At 39.8% G+C, this 27,184-nt stretch overlaps 1 protein-coding gene across 6 annotated transcripts; it reads right to left on the bottom strand.

The window, feature by feature from the left end:
• Positions 1-1,341: 1,341 nt before the first annotated feature.
• Positions 1,342-25,719, bottom strand: LOC139756627 (protein Nazo-like). 6 transcript variants are annotated; one of them, XM_071676279.1, is made up of 5 exons: positions 25,287-25,527; positions 23,288-23,457; positions 19,897-20,018; positions 14,660-14,871; positions 1,342-2,555 (listed from the first exon to the last, which is right to left on the bottom strand). In XM_071676279.1, exons 2-4 carry the CDS (start codon positions 23,445-23,447, stop codon positions 14,677-14,679), a joined length of 477 nt encoding a protein of 158 aa, XP_071532380.1. In that variant the 5' UTR covers positions 23,448-23,457; positions 25,287-25,527; the 3' UTR covers positions 1,342-2,555; positions 14,660-14,676. The 6 variants fall into 6 exon arrangements, with proteins under 6 accessions (XP_071532380.1, XP_071532384.1, XP_071532385.1 ...); XM_071676282.1 differs by lacking the exon at positions 25,287-25,527 and adding an exon at positions 25,541-25,713 and having other exon boundaries at positions 2,416-2,555; XM_071676280.1 differs by having other exon boundaries at positions 2,416-2,555; positions 25,182-25,300.
• Positions 25,720-27,184: the final 1,465 nt, after the last annotated feature.

Raw genomic sequence — 27,184 nt, 5'->3', positions numbered from 1 at the left:
TGTTTTCTGGCACTACCTCGCTGACACAGGAAATGGCAATCACGTATAATAAAGGAAATACAATAATATATACTTGCTTGCCTTCATCCATTCCTAGTACCACCCAGCCTAATAGGAAGCAGCATCAGCATCCCCTGCATCAGCGAGGTAGCACCAGGAAAGATGAAAAAAGGCCACATCCACACAAATTCAGTCTCTGCCTGTCATGTGTAATGAGCCATAACCAAAGCACCCTATCCATATCCAGGCCCCACAGGCCTTTCTATGGTTTACCCCAGACATTTCACATGCCCTGGTTCAGATCACTGACAGCACGCCAACCCCAGTATACCACATTGTTCCAATTCACTTTATTCTGAGCATATATACCTGGGATTAAAGGAAAAAGAATACTGCCCATGTCTTCCCTGCATGTCATAGAAAGCAACTATAATGGGAGGGAAAGGGGGCTGGAAATCCTCCCGTCCTGTTTTACTTTCCCTAAAGAAGGAAGAGAGAAAGGGACCAAGTGAGGATTTTTCCCTCTACGGCTTAGTCATCTGTTCTTGATGCTACCTCCACTGCTCCCCTTTCTTGCCTCAAGATCAATATCTCGCTAACAAGGGGATCATGGCACCCCTCTGGGTTATCTTCCCTTGTAGCTAAGACCACAGTGAGTAGTACTTCTAACTGTGAATGTAGCACAGTTGCTTATTCCCCCATTATGAAGTGTTACTATGGCAGCTGCACTTTTTCAAATGCTTCTTATTCCCCAAGAGATATGCATTGTGTCGGTGGTTCTTTGACAATCGGTTCTGTGGGAAACCTTTATGGAAAGGGCATATCTTGTCTTTTAAGTGCCCATCTTGTAACAAAAATAGTAAGGTGGATCTCTTGTTTTCCTGGATGGGCTAACAATGGATGTAGATACCTTGACAAGCATTAATGGTGTTTGTGTGGAATGTGCTCATCCTGGTATCCCTTATCACTGACAAAGCCAACTTCTTATATCTAGCTTCATAAAATGAGGTAATTACAGTTTTCCTTCCTCCTTCATAGATTACTTCTCTTGGTGGATGAAACCCAGTTCTCAAAAAGAGAAAAAAAGTCCTAGCTTCCATTTTTTCTTGAAAACCACTTTCTGTCACAGTTCTAGTTGAAAATCATTCACAAAGAGCTGGGCTATGGTCATGAGTATCAAGAGCATCTCCCTGGAAGAGATTCCATCCAATTCAAATTGTCCTAAAAGATCAGTCGGCCTATATTACTGTTCCTCAAATCTTCAGAGGTACCTGATGCCATAAATTTTACTGCTCTTGGGGATGCACAAAACCTTTTTTGTTGGATTTCAAGAAAAAAAAATCCTTTTCCCTCGTTTATTTTTTCTCTGACTAAGCCTAAGTTCAGGTGCTCAAGCTTGAGGACATAGTATCTTATCTTTATCAAAAAGGAAAAAAGTTCATTATCCTTAGTTCCTTCAGAGATTTGTCTGCCTATGAGTATGCTGATTATGTCTCAAGAGCAGTCATAAGGGGAAGGGAGTTCCTTACCTTTTTTCAGATTTCACAGTATCTTTCCAGGCTATACACTTTCACAGTATATCTCATGTTCCAGTGATTTCAGTTTTCACCTTTTTTTTAGACTTAACAGAATCTTTCCAGGATGTACACTTTTGCAATATATCTCATGTTCCACTAATTTCAGTTTTCACTAACATATAGTTATTCAAAAAAGCAGCCCTTCAAATTTAATGCAAAACAAAGGCTCAAGTTTTTAAAAGTGGATAATTTTTCTACTCACGGGATCATTAAGCCCGCTAACTTTCACATAAATTGAAAATCAATCCTTCTCAAAGCGACCTAATTTTGTGAACAACTACATGCTTCTTATCCATTTTGTCATTTGTAATACAGAATAATTTAATAAACAATAGCTTAAAAGATTTGGGTTCATTTCAACAGTTATGTCAGACAAAATACATGAATAAAATACATCTCCAAGTAATCCATCACTTAACTATAACGTGAAAGCTCATCAACAATGTAATGATTAAGAAGCAGCACCATCCTGAATATTTAATGCATGATAAACTCACATATACAAAATGTTCACACAAACAAAATTCAAAACTACAGGTAGTACATGTTAAACAAATAAAAGACAAAATTTGCAGTGATGTCTCTTAATTATGATCTAGCAGCCAACAGCAAACTAGTCTTAAGTTATCTAACTATGATGTTCTTGGGGAAATGGCAGCACATCCTTAACCATACTGTGTAGAAAAATGTAACACTATTCAAAATATTCAAAGAAGTGAATCATAAACTCAAGAAACATTTTATTGTAATCATACAAAGGCTATCTAAACTTATCATGGAGAAGGTATATTTCACCAGAATTTAAGCCAAATATAGTATTAACTTCTATATACCAAATACTCAATCTACAATCTGCATGTGTAGTTGAGACTGGAAGAAGTTATACACTTCTTGAATTATTCGCTCCTTCACAGGGGGTTGAAGGACTAAACTGGTCACAGCTAAGACATCTGTTGGACCAATGTCGTCAACTATCCTCTGGGGGGAAAAGAAAAAAGAATCATAAATCCTACGTGAATGGCAAATTGGTTACTTTCATGACTGATTTACCATCATAAAGCCACTTTGAGACAATATGTTCAGTTGTCTCTAAAAAATCCATTAAATTTTTTATTGATGATTCAGAAGTTGCATGCTGGATAATATTACTTAAAGAATCAGTGCTATTCAAAGAGATAAAGGGTTTTCCTTCCTTCTGTTGACATATCTTTATTTTGGTGACATCTACTTCATAACAGTTTGGAGTGTAACAGAATTTCAAACTTGACTATATTCTTCAGAGACCATTCTTTCACATTTCTTTACTTATTCTTTCCATTTTGTTTAAGTCAGTCTTTCTTTTCTCCCTTCTACTCTCTCACTTTAACATTCCAAACTGCCATATTTTCTACATATGCTTATTCATTTTCATAAAGACTAAAAAATGACTACTGCACTTACAGTGACACCTGCATTATAACAGTTTGTAGGGTAAGATTCTAAACATCCATTACTATCTCTACTTGTATCCTCTTTTCTATAAAGGCAAATAATGATACTATACTTATGGTAACATCTCACATTACAGTTGGTTTTGTTTTGCTCTTTTTTTATACTTGATCGTAGTTTGGTAGATTAATAATGCTGAGCTAGAGACAAATGAAGAAACTTTCACATCCATTCTCTGGCTGTCATAACCAGGCCCTACAGACCTTTACAAGGTTTCCCCAGCCACTTCATATCCCCTGGTTAAGTCCCTAAACAGCAAGTTGACCCCTGTAAACTTCATCATTCCAATTCAATTTTCACTATGCATTTCAACCTCCAGCATAATCAGGCCCTGATAACTCGAAATCTCTTTCACTCCATTCTTCCATCTTCAATTTGGTCTCCCCCATCTCCCTGTTCCTTTCACTTCAAACACATATATCCTCTTTGTCAAACTCTCCTCAATAATTCACTTCATAGTCTAAACAATTTCTGCACATTCCCTTCAGCTCTCTCAATGACACTCTTTTTATTACCAAACCTTTGTCTTACCCATTTATTACATACTTAATCAAACCACCTCACACCATATACAGTCATCAAACATTTCATTTCCAATACATCCACCCTCTTCTGCACATCCTCATCCACAACCATGCCATACAACATTGTTGAGACTACTATACCATCAAACATACACTTTTGCCCTCAAAGATAATGGACTACCTTTCCACACATTCTGTAATGCTCCCAGAAACTCTGCCCCCTCACTCACCCTATGACTCACTTTCACTTCCTTGGTTCCATTTGCTGCCATGTCCACTCCCATTCAAATTTACACCCCAGCTAACCTCTCCCTTAACCCTACTAAACCTAAAAACCTTGTTTTTATTCACACTTACTCTGATCTTCCTCCTATCACACACTCTTCCAAACTTAAGTAACCATCTAATTTAGTTTCTCACTCAAATTTGTCACCAGTGCTGTTATCTGTAAACAAAAGTTAACTCACTTCACAGGCCCTCTACACCTCTTACAGAGCGCATACTTGCCCCCCTCGAAGACACATGCATTTACCTCTGTCCACCCCACCCATAAACAAATCAAACAGCCATAGTGACATCCCACATCCCAACAACCTTCACCCTAAACAACTTACTATACCCTATTCCTATTTATACACACACTTTACACCCACAATAAAAACTCACTGCTTCTATCAGCTTTCCTCCCGCACCATATATTCTCAAGACCTTCCACAAGGCACCATTATCATTCCTACCATATGTTTTCCACTTTCTCCAGGTCCATAAGTGCCACATTCAAATCCTTCTGTTTCTCTTGGGCATTTCTCACACACATTCACTTAAGCAAACACCTGATCCACATATCCTTGACCACTTCTGAACTACAATGTTCCTCCCCATTCTGATGATCTGTACATGACTTCACCCTCTTAACCACTATTCTCCCATACAACTTACTTTTTACATTCAACAAACTTATACTGCTTCCCTCCCTTTTCCCTTTATACAGTGTCACTATAAATGCATTCCAGCAATCCTGAAGCACCTCAGCATAATCCTTATACACAATGAAAAAATCCTAACTAATCAAACAGTTTCTTAAGACATCCAACAGCAATACCATCCACTACAGCCACCTTGCCACATTTCATCTCTTCACCAAACCATTCTCCATGATTCTCTTGTTTTGCATACCACCCGACCCAAACACTCTACTTCTACCAACCTATCATCAACTGCATTCAACATTCCTTCAAAATATTCGCTCCATCTCCATACTCCATCACTATCTGTTAACACTTCCTATTTGCCCTCTTCACCAATGTTCCCATTTGTTCTCTTCATTTTTTGCACACAATAAACCTCACTCTAAAACATCTCAATCTCCCTGAAACACTGATACTCATTCCCCCAACCCTTATTTGCCTTCTTTTTCAACCCCTGCACCTTCCCCCCTGACAGTTTGTGTAACAAAATTTCAAACTTGACTACATTCTTCATGTTTCTATACATTTTATGCTTTCTGCTTTATTTTTGTCAGTCTTTCGTTTCTTATTTCTACTCACTTGCTTTTGTATAATATTCTAAACAGCCGTTATTTTCATGTTTATCTTTTTCATCAAGGCAAACAATGACTATTACACTTATGAGAAACCACCCAAACCATAATGCAGAATTCCTCAGCAGCTGTTTCAGTGATGGCTGCTCCAACAACAGAGGATATTGTAGTAACCTTACAAATGGTGGCAGTGGTGGGATCATTTGTAAGGTTGAGTTGATGGGATGGAAATCAGGTCTTCTTCATTTGTGGTACTCAATGAAGATCAGGCGGCCTTTGTAGATTTATTACAAAAATATGTACGTACATCTGTAGTACTCTGGGCTATAATCTTATGACACACTACGACACACTCTAGTGAACAGTTTGACGAGGCTGGCCAGAGTGTCCCCTCACGTCACACTGGCAGGGGTTATATTGGAGTGTGTCAACACCCATTCAACAACGTGTTCAAATAACAGATCAGCTCTTACGTATTCAAACATCCTGATTAGCAATAGCCCGTAAGAACAGTGAGCCCGTGGGAACATGCATCTAAATCTATGTAACTTACAGTAAGATGATAATAACAAATAGCTAACGAAAAATTAATGGTAAGAGTGCGTGAGTCTTAGAGAAAGCTCCCATCTCCCCACTGTTTAGACTGATTCCCCCTTCCGAGGTGAATTCCTTAGGTGCCCATCATCTCTTGAAGAAGGTGAGCAGCCTTTCGATAACTTGGGATTTTACTGCATAGGTTTGAATCCTACTCACTGCACCTACATATGTAAGAAGTGCAATGAAAGCCAGTAGTCTGTTCTAACTTTATCATAAAGAAGTATCCTTTTACAGGAGATGGGTGGCATCACCTCTATCTCAGTCTGACTACTGCCTCTAACTGCCTGGCAGGCATTCCCATGCTGCCGGGCACCTGCTGCCCAACCAAGGTACCACAAACCAAACCCTATGATGATAGAGGAGTTAAAAAAGCATGTGGACTTAAATGAGGCACAGAAATAGGTTTCATTTGATTTAACAGACTTTTGGCATTAACAGACATCCCTTCCAACCTATTAGTCCATTAAATTGAGGGTTTACTGTATTTTACATTTCTCGTTTATCAAATAACGCCAAATTTTCCCCTCTCCCACATAACCCTACTACAAATGACTTATCTAGAATGGAAAGAACAATTCTAAGTGAAAAATAAAAATCTCACTTTTAAATCACGTTTTACTGTTGGCAACAACGATTCCAATTGAGTAAAACTAAGAGATCATGTCTATAAAGTGGTGTCCATTTTTTTCAACTTTCAGCAGAACAATCAGTCACTATAGTATAAAAGCACAGTGAATTAGATGATTACTCTGTCAAGATAATTAGCTTGCATTACCAGACTCTAGGCTTTCCTAAACCATTAGAATCCTTAGAAGTGTTCAACATCCATAATTCAGAAAAATTGTTACTTCACCTTTTTTTTATGTGTGTGTGTGTGTGTGTGTGTGTGTGTGTGTGTGTGTGTGTGTGTGTGTGTGTGTGTGTGAGTGTGCGCACATGCAACTTGCATCAAAACAATCTGATACAAGCAAAAGAAAATCCACTCATCACATCAACCCAGTCTCAACTCTGAAGCACTCCAGACCAATTTTAATGAAATTTCCCTCCCAAACAACATACAAAAATACTCATTACATTACTCAAAAATCAACCACAAAAAACTACACCTCAAAACAGAAAAGTCAAGAAAATCCAACACAAATTCAGCCTGAAACAACTGCCCACCCACCCTTCACTCCCACTGATGCAGTGAATGCATTCAAAACCTAAAAGAACTCTCCTGCTACAGGCGCCGATATCATATCAAACTTTCCTATTCGACATCACAGCCCATTGTAATCCAGGCACTTCCAGATATTTTCAAATACTGGTTGTACAATAAAATCCCTAATACCTGAAAACTAGCTAACATAATACCAATCCTAATACCCTTTAAACCACTAAACTCTCCAAACTCCTAATGTACATATCATTTCTATCCACTGTGTTAAAACTCTGAGAAAAAATGATATACAACAGAATCAAGGAACACATCCAACTCTCAGACCCAAAGACTCCACCACCACACTACAAAATGAGTTCACACAACACATTCTAGGTGGATTAAACTAACTACAATCCCCCCTCCCACACACTACTAGTGGCAATATACATCAACAAATTATTTGACACCATCCCCCAACACATCCTCAAGTAAAAAATTCTTTATACCATCTGCCAATACAATGACAAAAAGTGGATGACCTGTTTCTTAACTAGCTCCCATGCCAGTCACTCAAAATGGCTTCGGCTTTAAAACATTTAAACTTTACAATGGAGTTCCCAAGGTGCAGTTTTTTTCCATTTCTCTTTAGTCTCTTCCTATATGAACTCCCTTTACCTCGGGCAAACTTCAACAATCACAGATCTCACAATCACATCACAACACCCTGATATCACAGTAGCAACAACAAACAGGCAGCACTCCATTACATAACTGGAACAATGGCCCACCCAGGACAGACTTTCACCATAAAAAAATTTTCAATTCCAAGGTACAGTTTTTCCATTTCTCTTCAGTCTCTTCCTATATGAACTACCTTTACCTCAGGCAAACTTCAACAATCACAGATCTCACAATCACATCACAACACCCTGATACCACAGTAGCAACAACAAACAGGCAGCACTCCATTACATAACTGGAACAATGGCTCACCCAGGACAGAATTTCAGCATCAAAAAAATTTTCAATCACTTTCTTTAACCCCATAAAGACATGGATCTAGCTCACTCTTCCAGTCATCTCAAAAGGACAGTCTTTCCATCCAAATAAAACACCAACCATTTTAAGCATCATGTATGACACACACAGCATTCATCCCTTGACTCCAATAACATCAGAACAAAAGAAACAAACAACCTGAATACCCTCAGAACACTAACTTGAACCAGACTTAAAAAAATCATCCACTCCGATTTAAACTTTCAAAAGCAATTATAACAGCGGCAAACTAAACCAAATAGTGCACTAACAAAAATCACTGGCTGCCTACAAACATACAACACCTTCACAATGAAACATATCCTCCCAATACAGTCCAATCTCATCATGCTCGGCATTCAAACATAAGCAGCCCCTCCTACCCTAGCCACTCTATAACTAACCACCAACATTCATTGGTACCCCTGCCTCACACTTCATTCACTGCTATTCACTGATACCCTCCACCCCTAATAAACAAAACTGATGAAACATACAAACAATGGATTAATCTGGAAATCACTAAACAACTAACCTCTCTACTCAGAATAACACTCCAACCCTCCAGACATAAAGCAAACAAAAACCATACTCCCCAAACATATAAAAGTGGCACTCCCACTTTTGCTCTGGACATCAACCATCACTAATACACTACAAACATTGTTTCAACATATCCCAAGACCCTTCACACCCATGATGCAACTATCAAGAACTTACTACTAAACTGTCCTGCACTCTCTACACACAGCCCAAAACAAAACACCCAAAAGAGCCTTATAAGGATAAAGTGGAATCCTGGAGCAGGAAGGTATGTGTATGATTATATATATATAAAAAGAATCTGAATACATAGGTGCTGTCAAGACCTCCAGCCTACTCAAGAAGAGAAGACTGGGATGCTGCTGACAGGAACCATGCCCTTCAAGAACATCCTGCCCCATTGGGTCTCATCTATCCCTGCTCCTGCATGTGTGTATGCTGCATGAGCCCCATAAAGATAAAAAGGACTACTAGGGCAGGAAGCAAGTGTGATCTCTGGGGAGGATAATATGTATGTTTAAAGGTTCAGTAGTCCCAGTGATGATGTATGGATGCAAGGTATGGGCTACTGATGAGAATGTGTGGAAGAGGGTGGGTGGATTGGAAATGAAATATTCAAAAATAACATGCAGCATGAGGTGGTCTGACTGATTAAGTAATAACAGGAAAGGGGAAATATAGAGGCATAGTAATAAGAAGAATGAGGCTGAGAAAGCTTGAGAGTGTGTGCTTAAATGGCCTGGAGATATAGAGAGCATGACTGAGGAGAGGTTGACAAGAGGATGTGTGTCACATAACCATTTTTGCTCTCCAAGATAACGTTCTTTCCTTCCACAAATTCATCATCGTTTCCAGAACCTTTGCCCCCTTCCCCATCCTGTGACACACTTCCACTTCCATGGCTCCATTCTGTGCTAAGTCCACTCCCAGATATATAAAATACTTCACTTCCTCTAATTTTTCTCCATTCAACCTTATATATCAACTATCTTGTCCCTCAACCCTGATGAAGCTAATCACCTTGCTCTTATTCACATCTACTCTCAACTTTCTCCTTTCATGCATCTTTCCAAACTGTCACCAACTTCTGCAGTTTCTCACTCGAATCAGCCACCAGTGCTGTATCATCAGCGAACAACAACTGACCCACTTCCCACACCCTCTCATCCCCAACAGACTGCATACTTGCCCCTCTCTCCAAAACTCTTGCATTTACCTACTTACCATCCCATCCATAATTTTCCATAAGAAGGAACAGAGAAGGGGGCCAAGTGAGGATATTCCCTCTAAGGCTCAGTCCTCTGTTCTTAACGCTACCTCGCTAAAGCAGGAAATGGCGAATATGCATGAAAAAATATATCTATATCAATTATACTTAAACACTGTCTCCCACATTAGCGAGGTAGTGCAAGGAAATAGACGAGGAAAGGCCCAACACACCCACATACATATGTATATACATAAATGCCCACACCTGCACCTATACGTACATATACATTTCAACGTATACATACATAGGCATTTACATATATACACATGTACATATCCATAGTTGCAGCCTTCATCCATTCCAGTCGCCACCCCAACATACACAAAAAGCATTCTCCCCCCTCTCCAGTTAGGCAGTGCCAAGGAACAGACAAAAAAGGCCACATTCATTTACAGTCTCCGGCTGTAATGTGTAATGCACTGAAACCACAGCTCCCTTTACACATCCAGGCCCCACAGACCTTTCCATGGTTTACCCCAGATGCTTCACATGCCCTGGTTCAATTCACTGACAGCATGTTGACCCTGGTATACCACATCATTCCAATTCATTTATTCCTTGCACGCTTTTCACCCTCCTGTATGTTCAGGCCCTGATCACTCAAAACCTTTTTCACTCCATCCTTCAACCTCCAATTTGGTCTTCCACTTCTCATTCTTCCAGCCACCTCTGACACATATATCCTCAGTCAATTTTTCCTCACTCATTCTCTTCATGTGTCCAAACCATTTCAACACACCCTCTTCTGCTCTTTCAACCACACTCTTTTTATTACCACACATCTCTCTTACCCTTTCATTATGTACTCAATCAAACCAACTCACACCACATATTGTCCTCAAAACATTTAATTTCTAACACATCCACCCTCCACTGCACAACCCTATCTATAGCCCATGTACATATATATATTATTATTTTTTTATTTTGCTTTGTCACTGTCTCCCACGTTTGCGAGGTACCGCAAGGAAACAGATGAAAGAAATGGCCCAACCCACCCCCATACACATGTATACACATACACGTCCACACACGCAAATATACATACCCATACATCTCAATGTACACATATATATACACACACAGACATAAACATATATACACATGTACATAATTCATACTGTCTGCCTTTATTTATTCCCATCGCCACCTCGCCACACATGGAATAACATCCCCCTCCCCCCTCATGTGTGCGAGGTAGCGCTAGGAAAAGACAACAAAGGCCCCATTCGTTCACACTCAGTCTCTAGCTGTCATGTAATGCCCGAAGCCACAGCTCCCTTTCCACATCCAGGCTCCACACAACTTTCCATGGTTTACCCCAGACGCTTCACATACCCTGATTCAATCCACTGACAGCACGTTGACCCCGGTACACCACATCGATCCAATTCACTCTATTCCTTGCCCGCCTTTCACCCTCCTACATGTTCAGGCCCCGATCACTCAAAATCTTTTTCACTCAATCTTTCCACCTCCAATTTGGTCTCCCACTTCTCCTCGTTCCCTCCAGCTCTGACACATATATCCTCTTGGTCAATCTTTCCTCATGTGTGCGAGGTAGCGCTAGGAAAAGACAACAAAGGCCCCATTCGTTCACACTCAGTCTCTAGCTGTCATGTAATAATGCCCGAAGCCACAGCTCCCTTTCCACATCCAGGCTCCACACAACTTTCCATGGTTTACCCCAGACGCTTCACATACCCTGATTCAATCCATTGACAGCACGTCGACCCCGGTACACCACATCGATCCAATTCACTCTATTCCTTGCCCGCCTTTCACCCTCCTACATGTTCAGGCCCCGATCACTCAAAATCTTTTTCACTCAATCTTTCCACGTCCAATTTGGTCTCCCTCTTCTCCTCGTTCCCTCCAGCTCTGACACATATATCCTCTTGGTCAATCTTTCCTCACTCATTCTCTCCATGTGCCCAAACCATTTTAAAACACCCTCTTCTGCTCTCTCAACCACGCTCTTTTTATTTCCACACATCTCTCTTACCCTTACATTACTTACTCGATCAAACCACCTCAAACCACATATTGTCCTCAAACATCTCATTTCCAGCACATCCACCCTCCTGCACACAACTCTATCCATAGCCCACACCTCGCAACCATATAACATTGTTGGAACCACTATTCCTTCAAACATACCCATTTTTGCTTTCCGAGATAATGTTCTCGACTTCCACACATTCTTCAAGGCTCCCAGGATTTTCGCTCCCCTCCCCACCCTATGATTCACTTCCGCTTCTATGGTTCCATCCGCTGCCAGATCCACTCCCAGATATCTAAAACACTTCACTTCCTCCAGTTTTTCTCCATTCAAACTTACCTCCCAATTGACTTGACCCTCAACCCTACTGTACCTAATAACCTTGCTCTTATTCACATTTACTCTTAACTTTCTTCTTTCACACACTTTACCAAACTCAGTCACCAGCTTCTGCAGTTTCTCACATGAATCAGCCACCAGTGCTGTATCATCAGCGAACAACAACTGACTCACTTCCCAAGCCCTCTCATCCACAACAGACTGCATACTTGCCCCTCTTTCCAAAACTCTTGCATTCACCTCCCTAACAACCACATCCATAAACAAATTAAACAACCATGGAGACATCACACACCCCTGCCACAAACCTACATTCACTGAGAACCAATCACTTTCCTCTCTTCCTACACGTACACATGCCTTACATCCTCGATAAAAACTTTTCACTGCTTCTAACAACTTGCCTTCCACACCATATATTCTTAGTACCTTCCACAGAGCATCTCTATCAACTCTATCATATGCCTTCTCCAGATTCATAAATGCTACATACAAATCCATTTGCTTTTCTAAGTATTTCTCACATACATTCATCTAAGCAAACACCTGATCCACACATCCTCTACCACTTCTGAAACCACACTGCTCTTTCCCAATCTGATGCTCTGTACATGCCTTCACCCTCTCAATCAATACCCTCCCATATAATTTACCAGGAATACTCAACAAACTTACACCTCTGTAATTTGAGCACTCACTCTTATCCCCTTTGCCTTTGTACAATGGCACTATGCACGCATTCCGCCAATCCTCAGGCACCTTACCATGAATCATACATACATTAAATAACCTTACCAACCAGTCAACAATACAGTCACCCCCTTTTTTAATAAATTCCACTGCAATACCATCCAAACCTGCTGCCTTGCCGGCTTTCATCTTCCGCAAAGCTTTTACTACCTCTTCTCTGTTTACCAAATCATTTTCCCTAACCCTCTCACTTTGCACACCACCTCGATCAAAACACCCTATATCTGCCACTCTATCATCAGACACATTCAACAAACCTTTAAAATACTCCATCTCCTTCTCACATCACCACTACTTGTTATCACCTTCCCATTAGCGCCCTTCACTGAAGTTCCCATTTGCTCCCTTGTTTTACGCACTTTATTTACCTCCTTCCAGAACATCTTTTTATTCTCCCTAAAACTTAATGTACTCTCTCACCCCAAGTCTCATTTGCCCTCTTCTTCACCTCTTGCACCTTTCTCTTGACCTCTTGCCTCTTTCTTTTATACATCTCCCAGTCATTTGCACTATTTCCCTGCAAAACTCGTCCAAATGCCTCTCTCTTCTCTTTCACTAATAATCTTACTTCTTTATCCCACCACTCACTACCCTTTCTAATCTGCCCATCTCCCACGCTTCTCATGCCACAAGCATCTTTTGCGCAAGCCATCACTGCTTCCCTAAATACATCCCATTCCTCCCCCACTCCCCTTATGTCATTAGCTCTCACCTTTTTCCATTCTGCACTCAGTCTCTCCTGGTACTTCCTCACACAAGTCTCCTTACCAAGCTCACTTACTCTCACCACTCTCTTTACCAAAACATTTTCTCGTCCTTTCTGAAAACCTCTACAAATCTTCACCTTGTCTCAACAAGATAATGATCAGGCATCCCTCCAATTGCACCTCTCAGCACATTACCACTCTCTTCACCCCAACATTTTCTCTTCCTTTCTGAAAACCTCTACAAATCTTCACCTTTGCCTCCACAAGATAATGATCAGGCATCCCTCCACTTGCACCTCTCAGCACATTAACATCCAAATATATTCATATTCATCATACTTAATCGCTGTTTCCCGCTTCAGTGAGGTAGCACAAGAAAACAGAAGAAGAATGGCCCAACCACCCTCATACATATATATATATATACATAAATGCCCATACATGCACATATACATACATATACATTTCAATGTATACACACATATACATACATGGACATATACATATATGCACATGTACATATTCATACTCGCTGCATTCATCCATATATGACATGTTTTCTTTAAGTAGTCCGTTTGAACGATGCTTTACAAATATCTACTTTTCTTTGAAAGTATGCAGTTTATGGATGATATAGTATCTTTGATATTACATCCTCTTATTGGCAGAATTGAGCTGTGATAACTGCAGGGAAGGACTGAGCAAAATAAGATTCTTTTTTACATTCATTCATGTATATGGCACCAATGTAAGTTAGGGGACATTAAGTTGTATTTTCTCTATAAGTTTAAGGAATGTTTGTGCCAGATTGGGAAAATATAACAAAAGTTCAAGATGAAAAAGCAACAGAAAACATAATATGAAATTCACTTCTTGTTCAATAACAAACACTTTTCAGGAACCGGCATGAAATCTAATTACACACCCAGAGGGTTAAGTTGACATTTTTGCAACCAAACATCTTTTCAAACCACTTCTCACTACATTTGTTAAGAGTGTAAGAACAAAGGAAGTATAATGAAGAGACCCAGTACTTCTAGATTCTGAAGGTACAATGTAACTAAGACATCTACGAAAGTCAATCTTGTAAAGCTAAACTATGGGGTAAAAGAGTTACAAAAACAAATCAGTACTCCTCACTTCAGCTTAAGACACTATCATGCCCTAGATGAGGGAGTAGGATTTTCTAAACTCTCCATTCTCCTTGTTTTTTTCCTCCACTGGAAAATTATTCCAACAACAGCAAAGACAGTACTGATTACTATCTCAAGAAGCATCAACTTGACTGAAGGACTGCAGAGCAGCTTTGACACTTCAGCTAGATCCCATACTGATCTATTGCGCAGGAACACCTGAAAACAGAACACCATTCTAGCAGATTTACAACTAACAAATTACAACTATTTTACAGGATCTAAACGACTATTTACCATGTGGAACTGAAGATTTGCACAACATTTACAGCACACACATTTTCAATTCAAAATGCGATTACCAATAATCTTAGAGATTCAGTGACCATACATTACCATAATGTTCACATTCAGCTTGTATTTACACATACACCAAGATATTTATGAATGCATAAAAATGTGTCAAGTATGAAAAACCATTTGTCTTTTGTAGGCAAAGACCTTTGAGCATCTGAGGGCACCTACTAGGGAGGGAAGGGGGGATTCTTAAAGTTTTCCACCCTCTTCAACCACCATAACACCTATGAAGCCGTTGATGCTCATCCATAGAGTCAATAATCATTCAGTAATCTTCCCAAGTGTATGATGACTAGTTACAGTAGTGAGATGGCATCAAGTGACCAGCAAAGCCTTCGACTCCCCAACCATGGGAGTCTATAATTGGGCTTGTAACTGTCAAGATACAAGAAATGATTTTCAAAAAGGAATGAGGGGATGGAAGGGATGAGAATTTATCTATCTCTGATTCCTGTTCCTTTCAGGAAATCCCTCAAGGGGGTGGCCACAGCAATAGTCTCCATTACTAGTGCACCCCAGTGCTGCTTAGCCTTTAATGCCTTACCCTTAACAAGCCACTGGCAGAAGGCCAGTCTAGCGCAGTGTCTGCAGAGGCTCCTACCTAATGTTCTTGCAGACTACTTCTACCTGATGTTTCTACCTAAATGTTCCTACCTACTACTTCTATCTATAGCTCCTACCATTTTGCCAAAAGGCAGGGTTAGCATATAGTACCCACCATAGGAAATCTAGAGTTAAGAAGAATGAACTGTGTGAGTTAAGTGTTGTCAAGTGTGTGTGTGACAGGGTAAGAGACTTTGCTTGTGGTCAGAATGCCAGCAGTCCACATGTAGGTGATGCAGAAAGAAAAGACAGCTACCTGGGTCAGAGGAGTGCAATTTGAAGTGGTGGTTCACTAAACAGCTATCACTAACCTTCCTGATACCCAGGCGGGTAGTACTGATAATATACCTCCCCGGTCATTGGCTGCCTACACACTACTACCTATGAGAACAAATTATCAAATAATATACAATGGTATGTTACTAGATATCTGGGAGTGGATCTGGCAGCGGATGGAACCATGGAAGCGGAAGTGGATCATAGGGTGGGGGAGGGGGCGAAAATTCTGGGAGCCTTGAAGAATGTGTGGAAGTCGAGAACATTATCTCGGAAAGCAAAAATGAGTATGTTTGAAGGAATAGTGGTTCCAACAATGTTGTATGGTTGCGAGACGTGGGCTATGGATAGAGTAGTGCGCAGGAGGATGGATGTGCTGGAAATGAGATGTTTGAGGACAATGTGTGGTGTGAGGTGGTTTGATCGAATAAGTAACGTAAGGGTAAGAGAGATGTGTGGAAATAAAAAGAGCGTGGTTGAGAGAGCAGAAGAGGGTGTTTTGAAATGGTTTGGGCACATGGAGAGAATGAGTGAGGAAAGATTGACCAAGAGGATATATGTGTCGGAGGTGGAGGGAACGAGGAGAAGAGGGAGACCAAATTGGAGGTGGAAAGATGGAGTGAAAAAGATTTGGTGTGATCGGGGCCTGAACATGCAGGAGGGTGAAAGGAGGGCAAGGAATAGAGTGAATTGGAGCGATGTGGTATACCGGGGTTGACGTGCTGTCAGTGGATTGAATCGGGGCATGTGAAGCGTCTGGGGTAAACCATGGAAAGCTGTGTAGGTATGTGTATTTTGCGTGTGTGGACGTATGTATATACATGTGTATGGGGGGGGGGGGGGGTTGGGCCATTTCTTTCGTCAGTTTCCTTGCGCTACCTCGCAAACGCGGGAGACAGCGACAAAGCAAAAAAATGTTACTAGTATGAACATGGTTTTCATTCTTCAAATCCCACAACTCTTTCCTATGGACAAGAGCCCTAAATGAATATGAGAGCATACCTACATGAAAGAGGAGTGACCTTCATATAAATATGCCTTAGGACACTGTTGTCCAAACTGGGGTATGTGTACCCCTGGGGGTACGAACCATTGTCCAAAGGGGTATGTAAGGTAATGAAATTTTTTCTTTCAAACAGTATCAAATAAAGGTCATATGGCATCTTGGATTGGTAACTTTGCTGAGCATGTCTGTGTGCATGGGAGATTGTTCAAGAATACAGAATAAATGAATAACCACAACACTTACACAGTTTCTAACTTAAGTGAATGACAAGAGAACAGAGTTAGAATTAAAATACAAAAGAAAGAAATTGAGGGGAGATGGGAGTAGGGGGGGAAGGAGAAGAAACAGGATAGGAAATGCATGGGAACAATGCTAAACTCCTCACTAGAGTTACTCTTGCTCAGTTTTGTCTTAGGAGTGAAAGTGTGAACATCTCTTTTTCAAATTCACATGAAAGCTTACAAACACAGTTATTTCTTTAACAGCATGAAATATGCATAGATTTTTAAAATGTGATAGCTGTAACAGCTGCAGCAGCAATGCAAGTGAAGGAAATCAAGCAGCTGTGAAGAAAAAGAAAAAAGACCTAACTAAATATCAGCAATACAAGGAAGATGTACTTTTTAGATTTACTTCTATGAATTCTGATCCTCTGGAAGCTTTGTGCTTCTTTTATGGGGAGAGGTTGGCCAACAGTAATATGAAACCAGCTCACCTCCAACATCACTTTAACACAACAGATCAGTGTCATGTTGGCAAACCAGCGCAGTCTTTTAAAGAAAACTTTCCGATTTTAAGTGTTCCCAGACAACAATTAAGAAAGCCTCCACAACATCAAGCAAAACTCTGGAAGCAACTTTAACTGTATTCTTATTAGTTGCTAAAGTTAATAAGCGTTTTAATACAGCTGAAGAACTAATATTGCCAGCTGCAGTTGTGATGGCTGATGAAATGCTAGATAAAAAGGCAGCTGTCCAACAAAAGGCTGTTCCTTAGTCACACCAAACTGTTTCTCAAAGGGTAAATGAAATGAGTAATGATATTATTGATCAAGTTGTGAATAAGCTGAAAACAAGCCAGTCTTTTTCACTTCAACTCGATAAAATCGGCTGACGTCAGCGACAGGCTCAACTTGTCTCATTTGCAAGATATAATGGTGATTATATAAATGAACATGTACTTTTTTGCAAAAAATTAGAAGCACACAGAACTGGGGAAGCCATTTCAATGTCATTAACCACTTCTATGAACAAGGGCTTAGCTGGAAATCTCGCATCAGTGTGTGCACAGATGCTGCTGCATCCATGACTGGGAAAGTGAAGGGACTTGTTGCATGGATTAAATAAGAAAATCCTGATGTGAAGTGGACTCATTGCATCATTCACAAAGAATCATTAGCATCCAAAAAAATTATTTCAGAGTTCCATGGGATATTGAATGATGGGGTCAAAGTAATCAACTTTATAAAGTCAAGGGCACTTAATGCTCGCCTGTTTCACAGACTGTGCGAAAATACAGGGTCTGAGCACACAGCTATTACTGCACACAGAGGAGTGCTGGCTGTCGACAGGGGGGTACTCAACAGGTTGTTCGAGTGGCGAGATGAGGTAGGCTCCTTTCTATCATAACATGAATCACCTATTGCTACATTTCTTGAACATACTGCATGGCTCGCACAACTGGCATGTCTTGCAGACATATTTAGAAAATTGAATGAGTTAAATTTGTCTCTGCAGGGCAATGATACAATCATTCTCAACTTATATCATAAAGTTGTGGGTTTCAAAAGAAAAGAGAGATGTGGGAGGAAATAAGCTCAGATGCTTATTTTTCCAGTTACACTAATGAGAAAGAGACTATGAAGCCAGTTATTGTACATTTGACCAACCTTAACTGTGCTTTTAAATCTTACTTTCTTGACGTATATGAGATCTGCACAGCTAGATTTGCTAATAAATCCATTCCTCCAATCTGAAAATAATATAGAGAAGCTTCCTATTTGTCTTCAGGAAGCACTATTAGAAGTGTGTTTAGACAGTGGCCTGAAAATTATATCTATAAGCTCAACCCTCACATTGTTTTGGAGCTGTGTAAAGGAGCACCCTGACCTATGAATGAAGGCTTTGGAAAACCTTCTGACATCTGGGTCTACCTACCTTTCAGAAGCATCTTTCTCTGCAATAAGCATTATCAATTCAAAACAGAGAAACAAACTAAATGTAAACCTGGAACAAAGCCTGACCACCGTGGTACCCTCACCTTTGCATTCAAATCACCTATCACTGTAACCTGATCTCGTGCATCAAAGCTACTAACACACTCACTCAGCTGCTTCCAAAACATTTGCATCTCATGATCTTTCTTCTCATGACCAGGTGCATAGGCACAAATAATCACCCATATCTCTCCATCCACTTTTAGTTTTACCCATGTCAATCTAGAGTTTACTTTCTTACACTCTATCACATATTCCCACAACTCCTGCTTCAGGAGGAGTGCTACTCCTTCCTTTGCTCTTGCCCTCTCACTAACCCCTGACTTTAATCCCAAGACATTCCCAAACCCTTTACCCTTGAGCTTCGTTTCACTCAGCCAAAACATCCAGGTTCCTTTCCTAACATACTACCTATCTCTCTTTTTTCTCATCTTTGTTACATCCACACACATTCAGACACCTAATCTGAGTCTCCAAATGAGGATGAGCACTCCCTATCTCTCTTTTTTCTCATCTTTGTTACATCCACACACATTCAGACACCTAATCTGAGTCTTCAAGGAGGATGAGCACTCCCCACGACTCCTTCCTCTGTTTCCCCTTTTAGAAATCTAAATACGAGAAGGGGGGGTTTCCAGTCCCCTGTTGCCACCTCCTTTAGTCCCCTTCTATGACACGCAGGGAATACATGAGAAGTATTCTTTCTTTTTTATCATATGCTATGAATTTCTGTATGAAAACAAACTAAAACTAAGACATACTAAAAGCAAAAGATGAGAATAATTACCCAAACAGAATTTGCAAGTCTTTCTTTCTGTGCTGGGGTAAGGTCATTTCTGATGATAGAAGCAACACTCTTGAATTTGCCTTGAGACAAAAATGCTGCAGTCAAACCCCCAACTGCTCCACCTAAAGGAACAACAAAGTCATCAATGATCCATTTCATCCTACTCCAAATTGTTCCATCACAAATTGTATAATCAGAAATGTAGTGAAAAACCTATTTCACTACTAATCCAACTGTATGTCTATCACCATTTCATGTGGTTTAACAAAATTATGTTATCAAAGCAAGTGACAATGTATTCTCAGTTAATTTCTGAGGAAACACATAATCAACAATGATGCTATGAGACTTCAGTTGTATCTTTTCAAGGTAAATCAAAATAAGCAGTAAAAAACAGACGTATCAATCATTTCAAAGGCACTGTTGGCATAATTCCTTTTGTCTTGACTCGAGTTTTCTTAAGCATCACCTTTAGTCCTTTTAAGCCTGCTACATTTTCTTCAATAAACCCCCATCATAATGTTCCTTATTATGGCCATCGTGCTTAAATGTGCAAAAATTTCATCTGACTAGGGTCATTTCTTACTTTCCAGTTTGCAGACAGCTAACTCTTCACAAACAATTAGCATATCCACTCACAATATCACCGTCATAAACAAACTGCCTCCTAATACATGTTAAAAATAATTCTGAAGGACTCCTCACCATGTTTTTGTATTATGCTTGATTCTGCTCTGTCAAGGTTGAGCTGCACTATGCAATCATGTTACATATAAATACTGCATACACTTTCTATTTCACTTGAACTTTCTCCAGTGCCTACCTTAATTGAAAAATCTGACCAACATATCTCTGTCCATTCCAAAATCCACCTTCTTTACCTTAAGGGATTCACTAATCCTATCAATATAACCACAAATTTACCATATACCTTTGTAATTCTTTACTTCTGCCTTTTACTCATTCAATTACGAGGCAACAGAGTATTTTTCTTTTTCATTCATCAGTATAAACTTCTCAATTCTCCACAACTGTAGTATCACATCAAGAAGACATGAAAAGATATTTCATGAGCTACCCATTTCAGCACATTCATACCCACTGACTTTTTTGCACACCTGTCACTTACCAAAGTATACTCCAGTATGTGCCTTTTCCTAAATCATGTTTTCCCAATTATCACTCCTCTTTCAGCATGCAATTCTACAAGCTTTTCTGTTATTCTAATTTGCTCCAAATATCTCAAGCCCCCGAAGTATATCCTCAGTTGCTACAACATCTGTCCTCACATCCATAAACTCTAACATCAAGATTCAATCCCTTGCATAAAAACTGCTGAACACTCAATTAGCTCCAACCAATGCATATTTCTTCCCCTTTATTTTCACTTATCCCTTGGTGCATGAAAACTAATAATCACCCATCTCCAGTAGTCATTTTCAATTTAACCTACACGAACCATTCACTAACATCCTTGCCATTCTTGACAGTACAAAGGCTCATTCTTCAATAGCCAATCCATTTACTCTTGTCCTCTCACTTCCAGTGGACTTTTCTCCTAAATATTTACAAAACCACTGTATCCTTGAATTCTCTTTCACATAAAAGCCAAAAAATTCATCTCCCTTATCATCCTGATTGCAACCACATTTATTTAGACATCAAGAGCTTTCAAGCTTATAGATTATAACATGAGTAGAGTGTTCCAACTCCCACCCTTGTTAGTAATTTTCTACAAACATGAGATACATGGATAATATTCTTTCTACTCTACCCATAGAAAGTAAAGACATACCAAGATGTACATTATCTATTTTATAAGGACCAATAATATCAAACAAACATTGGGTAGTATTTTTTCTACCTTATCCTCAGGAAGTAAAGACATACAATGACATACATCATTTTCATTACATAAAGACTTGCAGCAAACCAGTATGAGTGACTATGGCTAAATTGTAAGATATCCTATCAACAGGGAAAAAAGACTGCTTCATAGAGTATAATAGTAATTTCATATGACGAATCAATTCCATACTGATCCTCCAACAAAATAAAAATAATGGCTGTCAATGAAATCACAGCAGTGTCTGACATGCTGCCAAAGAGAATACATAACCTCATCTGTCAATCCATCACCAATGCAACTTTACATAGGTACTTTGTACAGTTTTTGAATTCACTTCTTCCCTAAGCATCCTGGAAGAACTCTCCACTCAAGTGTCTGGTTTAGTGTTCCCTTTGTAGAGTAGACATTTGACAGATGACAAAAGACAAAACAATTCTGTTATTCTCTGATCAAATCTCAAAGAAAAAAAGTTAAAATGGAAATCTACTGCAGGCTACCTCATTCCAAAAACCTACCATACCCTTAAGGTCTGCTGCAGCTCATAACAGGTTTGACACCAGACTTTCCAAAAACCCTAGAAAAGACTCAGTCTGATTCAGACAATATAACCTCCTGTTACTGAGACATGGCAAGAGCTTAAATCATAAAACATCAATATTGTTGATCTGGAGAGTTTTGCATACAAAAATTATCAAACCTCACAGACCTTTCGTTTATCTTTCAATCTAATGATCTTAAAAATTCCACAGGCATAATCAAATCATTGGTTAAACTATGTCAAAAAGTATTTTCAATAAAAATTGGTTGATTATTACATTTATTAGGGGCACTCAACCTGAGAAAATAGAAAACATGACTCCTATGGCAGATACATGGTACTGTGATCACAAGTTAACACTAAATGAGAGAAGGATGGCAGCTTAACAATTGATTTGTTTCTTTCTAAGGGTCTGTGAATGGATGAAACAAAAAAAATGAACATTATGGCATCCATCAGTCCACAGCGTCCAGCTCCTTCAAGTTCCAACAACCAAAGAAGAAAGATAGATCCAGGATAATGTCCAGCTGCTTCAAGTTCCAAAAACCAAAGAAGAAAGATAGATCCAGGATAATGGAGACCTTGCACTGCTCATGCAAAATCCAAAACAATTTTGTCTTTAAGGTTTGGGGTTTCAATCTAAAGGAGATACTATGTTATACCTAAAAATATGAAGACTTAGGAAAATGGGTTTTATAAACAAAATCAATGCTGTATCTATTGGATTACACAGTTCAATCCCATAAAGGTACACCTATCCCTCACTTCATGCAGGATTATGATCTGCGAAAACCTTGCAAACAGAGAAATCACATAAAGCAAACCAATAAACCAAGCTTCATCCACCCACCAATCCTCACAGAAGTTTTGGTGCACACCACAGAATCGAACTTTGACCCCATAAAAAGAGGGACATGTAGGAGTAAGTTCATCATAGAGAAGTGAAATTGCATACTGTGATCTGCATAAAGCAGAAAATGGGTGTACTTCTAAACTTAACATACCTAAAGCCAATCCAAGAGGGCCAGCAAGCAGCCCTCCAATCACAGTAGAACTTCCAGCAATGGCTCCACCCTTTAAGCTTTCTTTAAAGGCTACACGCAGGTTTTCTTCCTCACATAACTGTTCAACCACAGACAGCACTTCCTGTGTGTTGATTGGCATCGTGCTATATCTGTAAAGATGAAAGAATGTACGTTAAGCCATTTTTTGTTACAATATATGGTTTGGGTATTCTGAACTTATTTGCCACTGCCAACTTGGTAACATTTCATGCAAGGTCATAAGAATAAGAATGAAAGTACTGAAACATGATCTACAAGATCTGGTGTACATTTATAACACACTACCATTCACAGTGGAGTGCATAGTGCCATCCCATGGCACACATCTTTTCAATAACAACTAATGTGAGCCACTGCTTGACCCTACAGGCAAGTTACCTAGTTTTATATGCACTTTTATTCAGTTTGAAAATCAATTTACAAAGTGGACAAAAGTCTACAGGATCTGAACTAAGAACCACATGGATATTTTGTTGCAGCCATCCACTGGATGGCTTGTGGATGCCTGCTTGCTATGCTCAAGGTTATCAATGTAAGGTTGTGACTGAGTTTGAAGATTGGTTTAGGGTGAAGATTGGCCTGAATCGTTTTTTTTTCAATGTTCTGTGGGAAGACTTTCCTCTGAGGGGTTAACTGCACCTCTGCACTATACCACAATTGTTGAGATTTAGGTTAGGGTTGACTGAAAGGAGTTTAGAGGTTATGTTAAGGCAAGAAGTTATCTGGACTTCTTTCTCTACATCTACTTTGTGAAAACTTGGTGAGACTGAGAATGAGGTTGTGGGTAATGTACAAATTTATGGATTATTTTCGGGATAAGGTTTTATATGAGTCTGAAGGTTCAGTTATGGTGACAAAAGGTGTGGAATGGTGATGTTGACACTGTCAAGTGGTTCACCATTAGCATGTTAGTCACCATTAGCATGTTAGGCTAGTGTCCTTCCAGTGTGATGCTTCTGGCATAATTACATCAGTCTTCAGGGGTGACTGGATTACTTTGGCCATTATCCCTTAAAATCTTATTTCTACAGAGTAAATCTAATGTATTTCATGGTTACCTAAAAAAAAATAACGAAGGTTAAGTCATTTGCATTCTGGCAGGTGTGTTCATCAAGTGTATTTAATGCTTATATAACAAGTTTACTTCCACTAACCATGTACCCAACACAGCAGCTGGAAAATCATTACAATGTTAATATCTATATGGACAATTATTGATTAATGAGGTAAATCCCAGCCCCTAGGTGAAGTTATTAGAGGTTTTCATGGGTTCTCTTGATTAATACTAGTATCACTAACTTTTATCTCATTTTACCCAAGCAAGCCTTTCTACCACTTTCCGGTGAAAAAAAAATGAATAAACAGACTTAGTTCATTGGTGTGCATTTCATCATCCATAAGTTAATACCGTGGTGCCCCTAAATCAATCCTATGGAATAAAGTATGGGCTAATGATATGTTTGTAATCAGTTCTTACTTCTACATTCCTGCTGGTAACTGCTCTGCTCTTTCACATTAATTCATAATCAATTCAATTATATTTATAATCAATTCAATTATATTTCTATATTCATTGTTATACAATTTGTGTTTAAGGACCAAATGAACTAATTATCTGTATATACTTATGTGCTATCCTTGATATGTATATATATGTTCACTGTGTATGTATTTTGCCAAAATTATCTTTCATTCATTCACAAACTAGAAAACTAACCGATGGGGCTCAATGCTAATACTGTACCTTAGACACAGATGCTGCACATCATTTTTGCCTTGTACCTAAAGTAAATGAATGCCATGCTAACATACATAAATATATATATCAACTAACCAAATTAATTATGCTACAGTTGCAATAAATATGTAGCATTCATCAGTATAACTAACTCGTTCACTTTATGACCACTCACAACAGTACTAGAAACTAGCAACAGACCTTCCTATGTGGACTGTACGGTGTGGGAGCTCCTGTCTTTCATGTAACTGCTTTCAGTATATTCTAATGCCAGTTTCACCACCACCACGTGTCGCGGGACATTCATTCGTCATGAAATGTACATGTCCTTACTTTTTTTTTGTTAATGTACAACACTTCACAGACAAAGTTATCTGGATGCGTTTAATTACGATAGCTACGGTACGATTCAGACTGGGGTATCAGATCAAGTTCTCTAATACCCTAAAGTTTACCCAAGTTTATTTCCTATAGAAGTCTAACAATCTTCAAGGAGACATGCTACACATCAAGTGTATGATAGATGTCGTGGCCATAATGGAGTTAATTATCAAGACTGCTTTAGAGTCTCTTTTTCAGGTCGGTTGTGTTGACGACGACGAGATGTTGGTCCGACTCATGTTACCTCCCCCTTCGGGGGTGGTGTGTAAGGGGGCGGGTGGGTGGCTGAGAGGCCAGGCAAGGCTCAGCTATATTGGTACCTTGACACCATCCTCTCCCCAAGATACACAAGGTGGTGGGGTAGGAGGAACAACCACATGCTGTAACCAGGGGGGAAACACTGGGGACAACAGTGACCGAAGAAATGATAATAGAGACATTGCTATATTGCTATATTGGTGAGAGAGGCCAGGCAAGGCCCAGCTATATTGGTACCTTGGCACCATGCTCTCCCCAAGATACACAGGGTGGTGGGGTAGGAGGAACCACATGCTGTAACCAGGGGGGTAACACTGGGGACAACAGAGACCGAAGAAATAATTAGAGAGACATTGCTATATTGGTACCTTGGCACCATCCTCTCCCAAGATACACGGGGTGGTGAGGGAGGAGGAACCACATGCTGTAACCCGGGGGGAACACTGGGGACAACAGTGACCGAAGAAATGATAAAAGAGACATTGCAAAAGCAAAACAATTCTTTTTTCTTTTCTTGTTGGCAAGACTTGGTGCTGATAGGTTTGCCATGCAGCAACAGACAATAGTCACATACAGTGAAAAGATGAATAAAGTTGTATCAAGATAGAAAATACAAGACTGTGGCACTCTGACATATAATGATTGTGTTGGTCCTGAGGTAAATACATATAAATTTACTGATATGCTTCGTTAGAGGGTGCAGGTGCTAAGGTAACAGCTAAGAAGCAAGAACTGATGAAGATATAACACAATGAGATGAAAAACCCTGTATCAGAAGCGAATGGAAGTGAAGCTGAAAATCTAACCAATATAATCCTAATGATTAGAACACCGTGCGGAGGTAAAGTTACATCAGATTTATTCCGAGGGAATATCTCACCTATGGAAAAGGATCAACTTCTGCTGGTAAAACCCCAATATCAATAAATCATGAATCCTATAACCTTAAAGTCTTAGAGTAGCGTCGGATTATCACTCGCTTTTATAAAGCCTTAAAGGGGAGTAACTCGAGTGATTGCGCACTTTAAGCCCTAGCTTCGTTGGTTGGTTATTCAGTACATACCAGCCAACAGCTGAGAGTCGGAAGTTGTCCAGCTACGTTTATTGGGATAGTAGGGCAACTACCAAAGGGAAATCCCCAGGACTGAAGCACAGCGGCAGTGTCCATCTTCTGACTGCAGTCTTCTGCTTCCTACGGGCGGGAGACTGTGCTGCGAAAGCTGAAGCGTCTACCCTTGTCACGGGTTTTCGTTTTGTGGTACCCGTCACGCATAACCCATTCCTTAGGAATAGCGTACCAGCCTCTGTTTGTATATCGGGTACCAGCAACAGCCACGAGGGAACGCCCGACGACCGTTCACCCTCTTGCCCACATTGTGGGAAAACCCTCACTAGCTTTCGGGGCCGCAGGGTCCACGAAAGGCAGGCACATGCCGGCTCCTTCCACCAGGAGCTGGCTA

Source organism: Panulirus ornatus, chromosome 22, assembly GCF_036320965.1.
Source record: "Panulirus ornatus isolate Po-2019 chromosome 22, ASM3632096v1, whole genome shotgun sequence".
Lineage (NCBI taxonomy): Eukaryota > Metazoa > Arthropoda > Malacostraca > Decapoda > Palinuridae > Panulirus > Panulirus ornatus.
The sequence above is the reverse complement of the archived record's forward strand: the minus strand, read 5'-3'. Positions and strand labels throughout refer to the sequence as shown.

Coding starts and splice junctions, on each gene's coding strand:
- LOC139756627 (XM_071676282.1), bottom strand. CDS start 23,447: ATGCCAATCAACACACAGGAAGTGCTGTCTGTGGTTGAACAGTTATGT. Junction 20,019..23,287: donor CCCTCTTGGATTGGCTTTAG/GTATGTTAAGTT, acceptor TTGTTCCTTTAG/GTGGAGCAGTTGGGGGTTTG. Junction 14,872..19,896: donor GACTTGCAAATTCTGTTTGG/GTAATTATTCTC, acceptor TTCTGTTTTCAG/GTGTTCCTGCGCAATAGATC.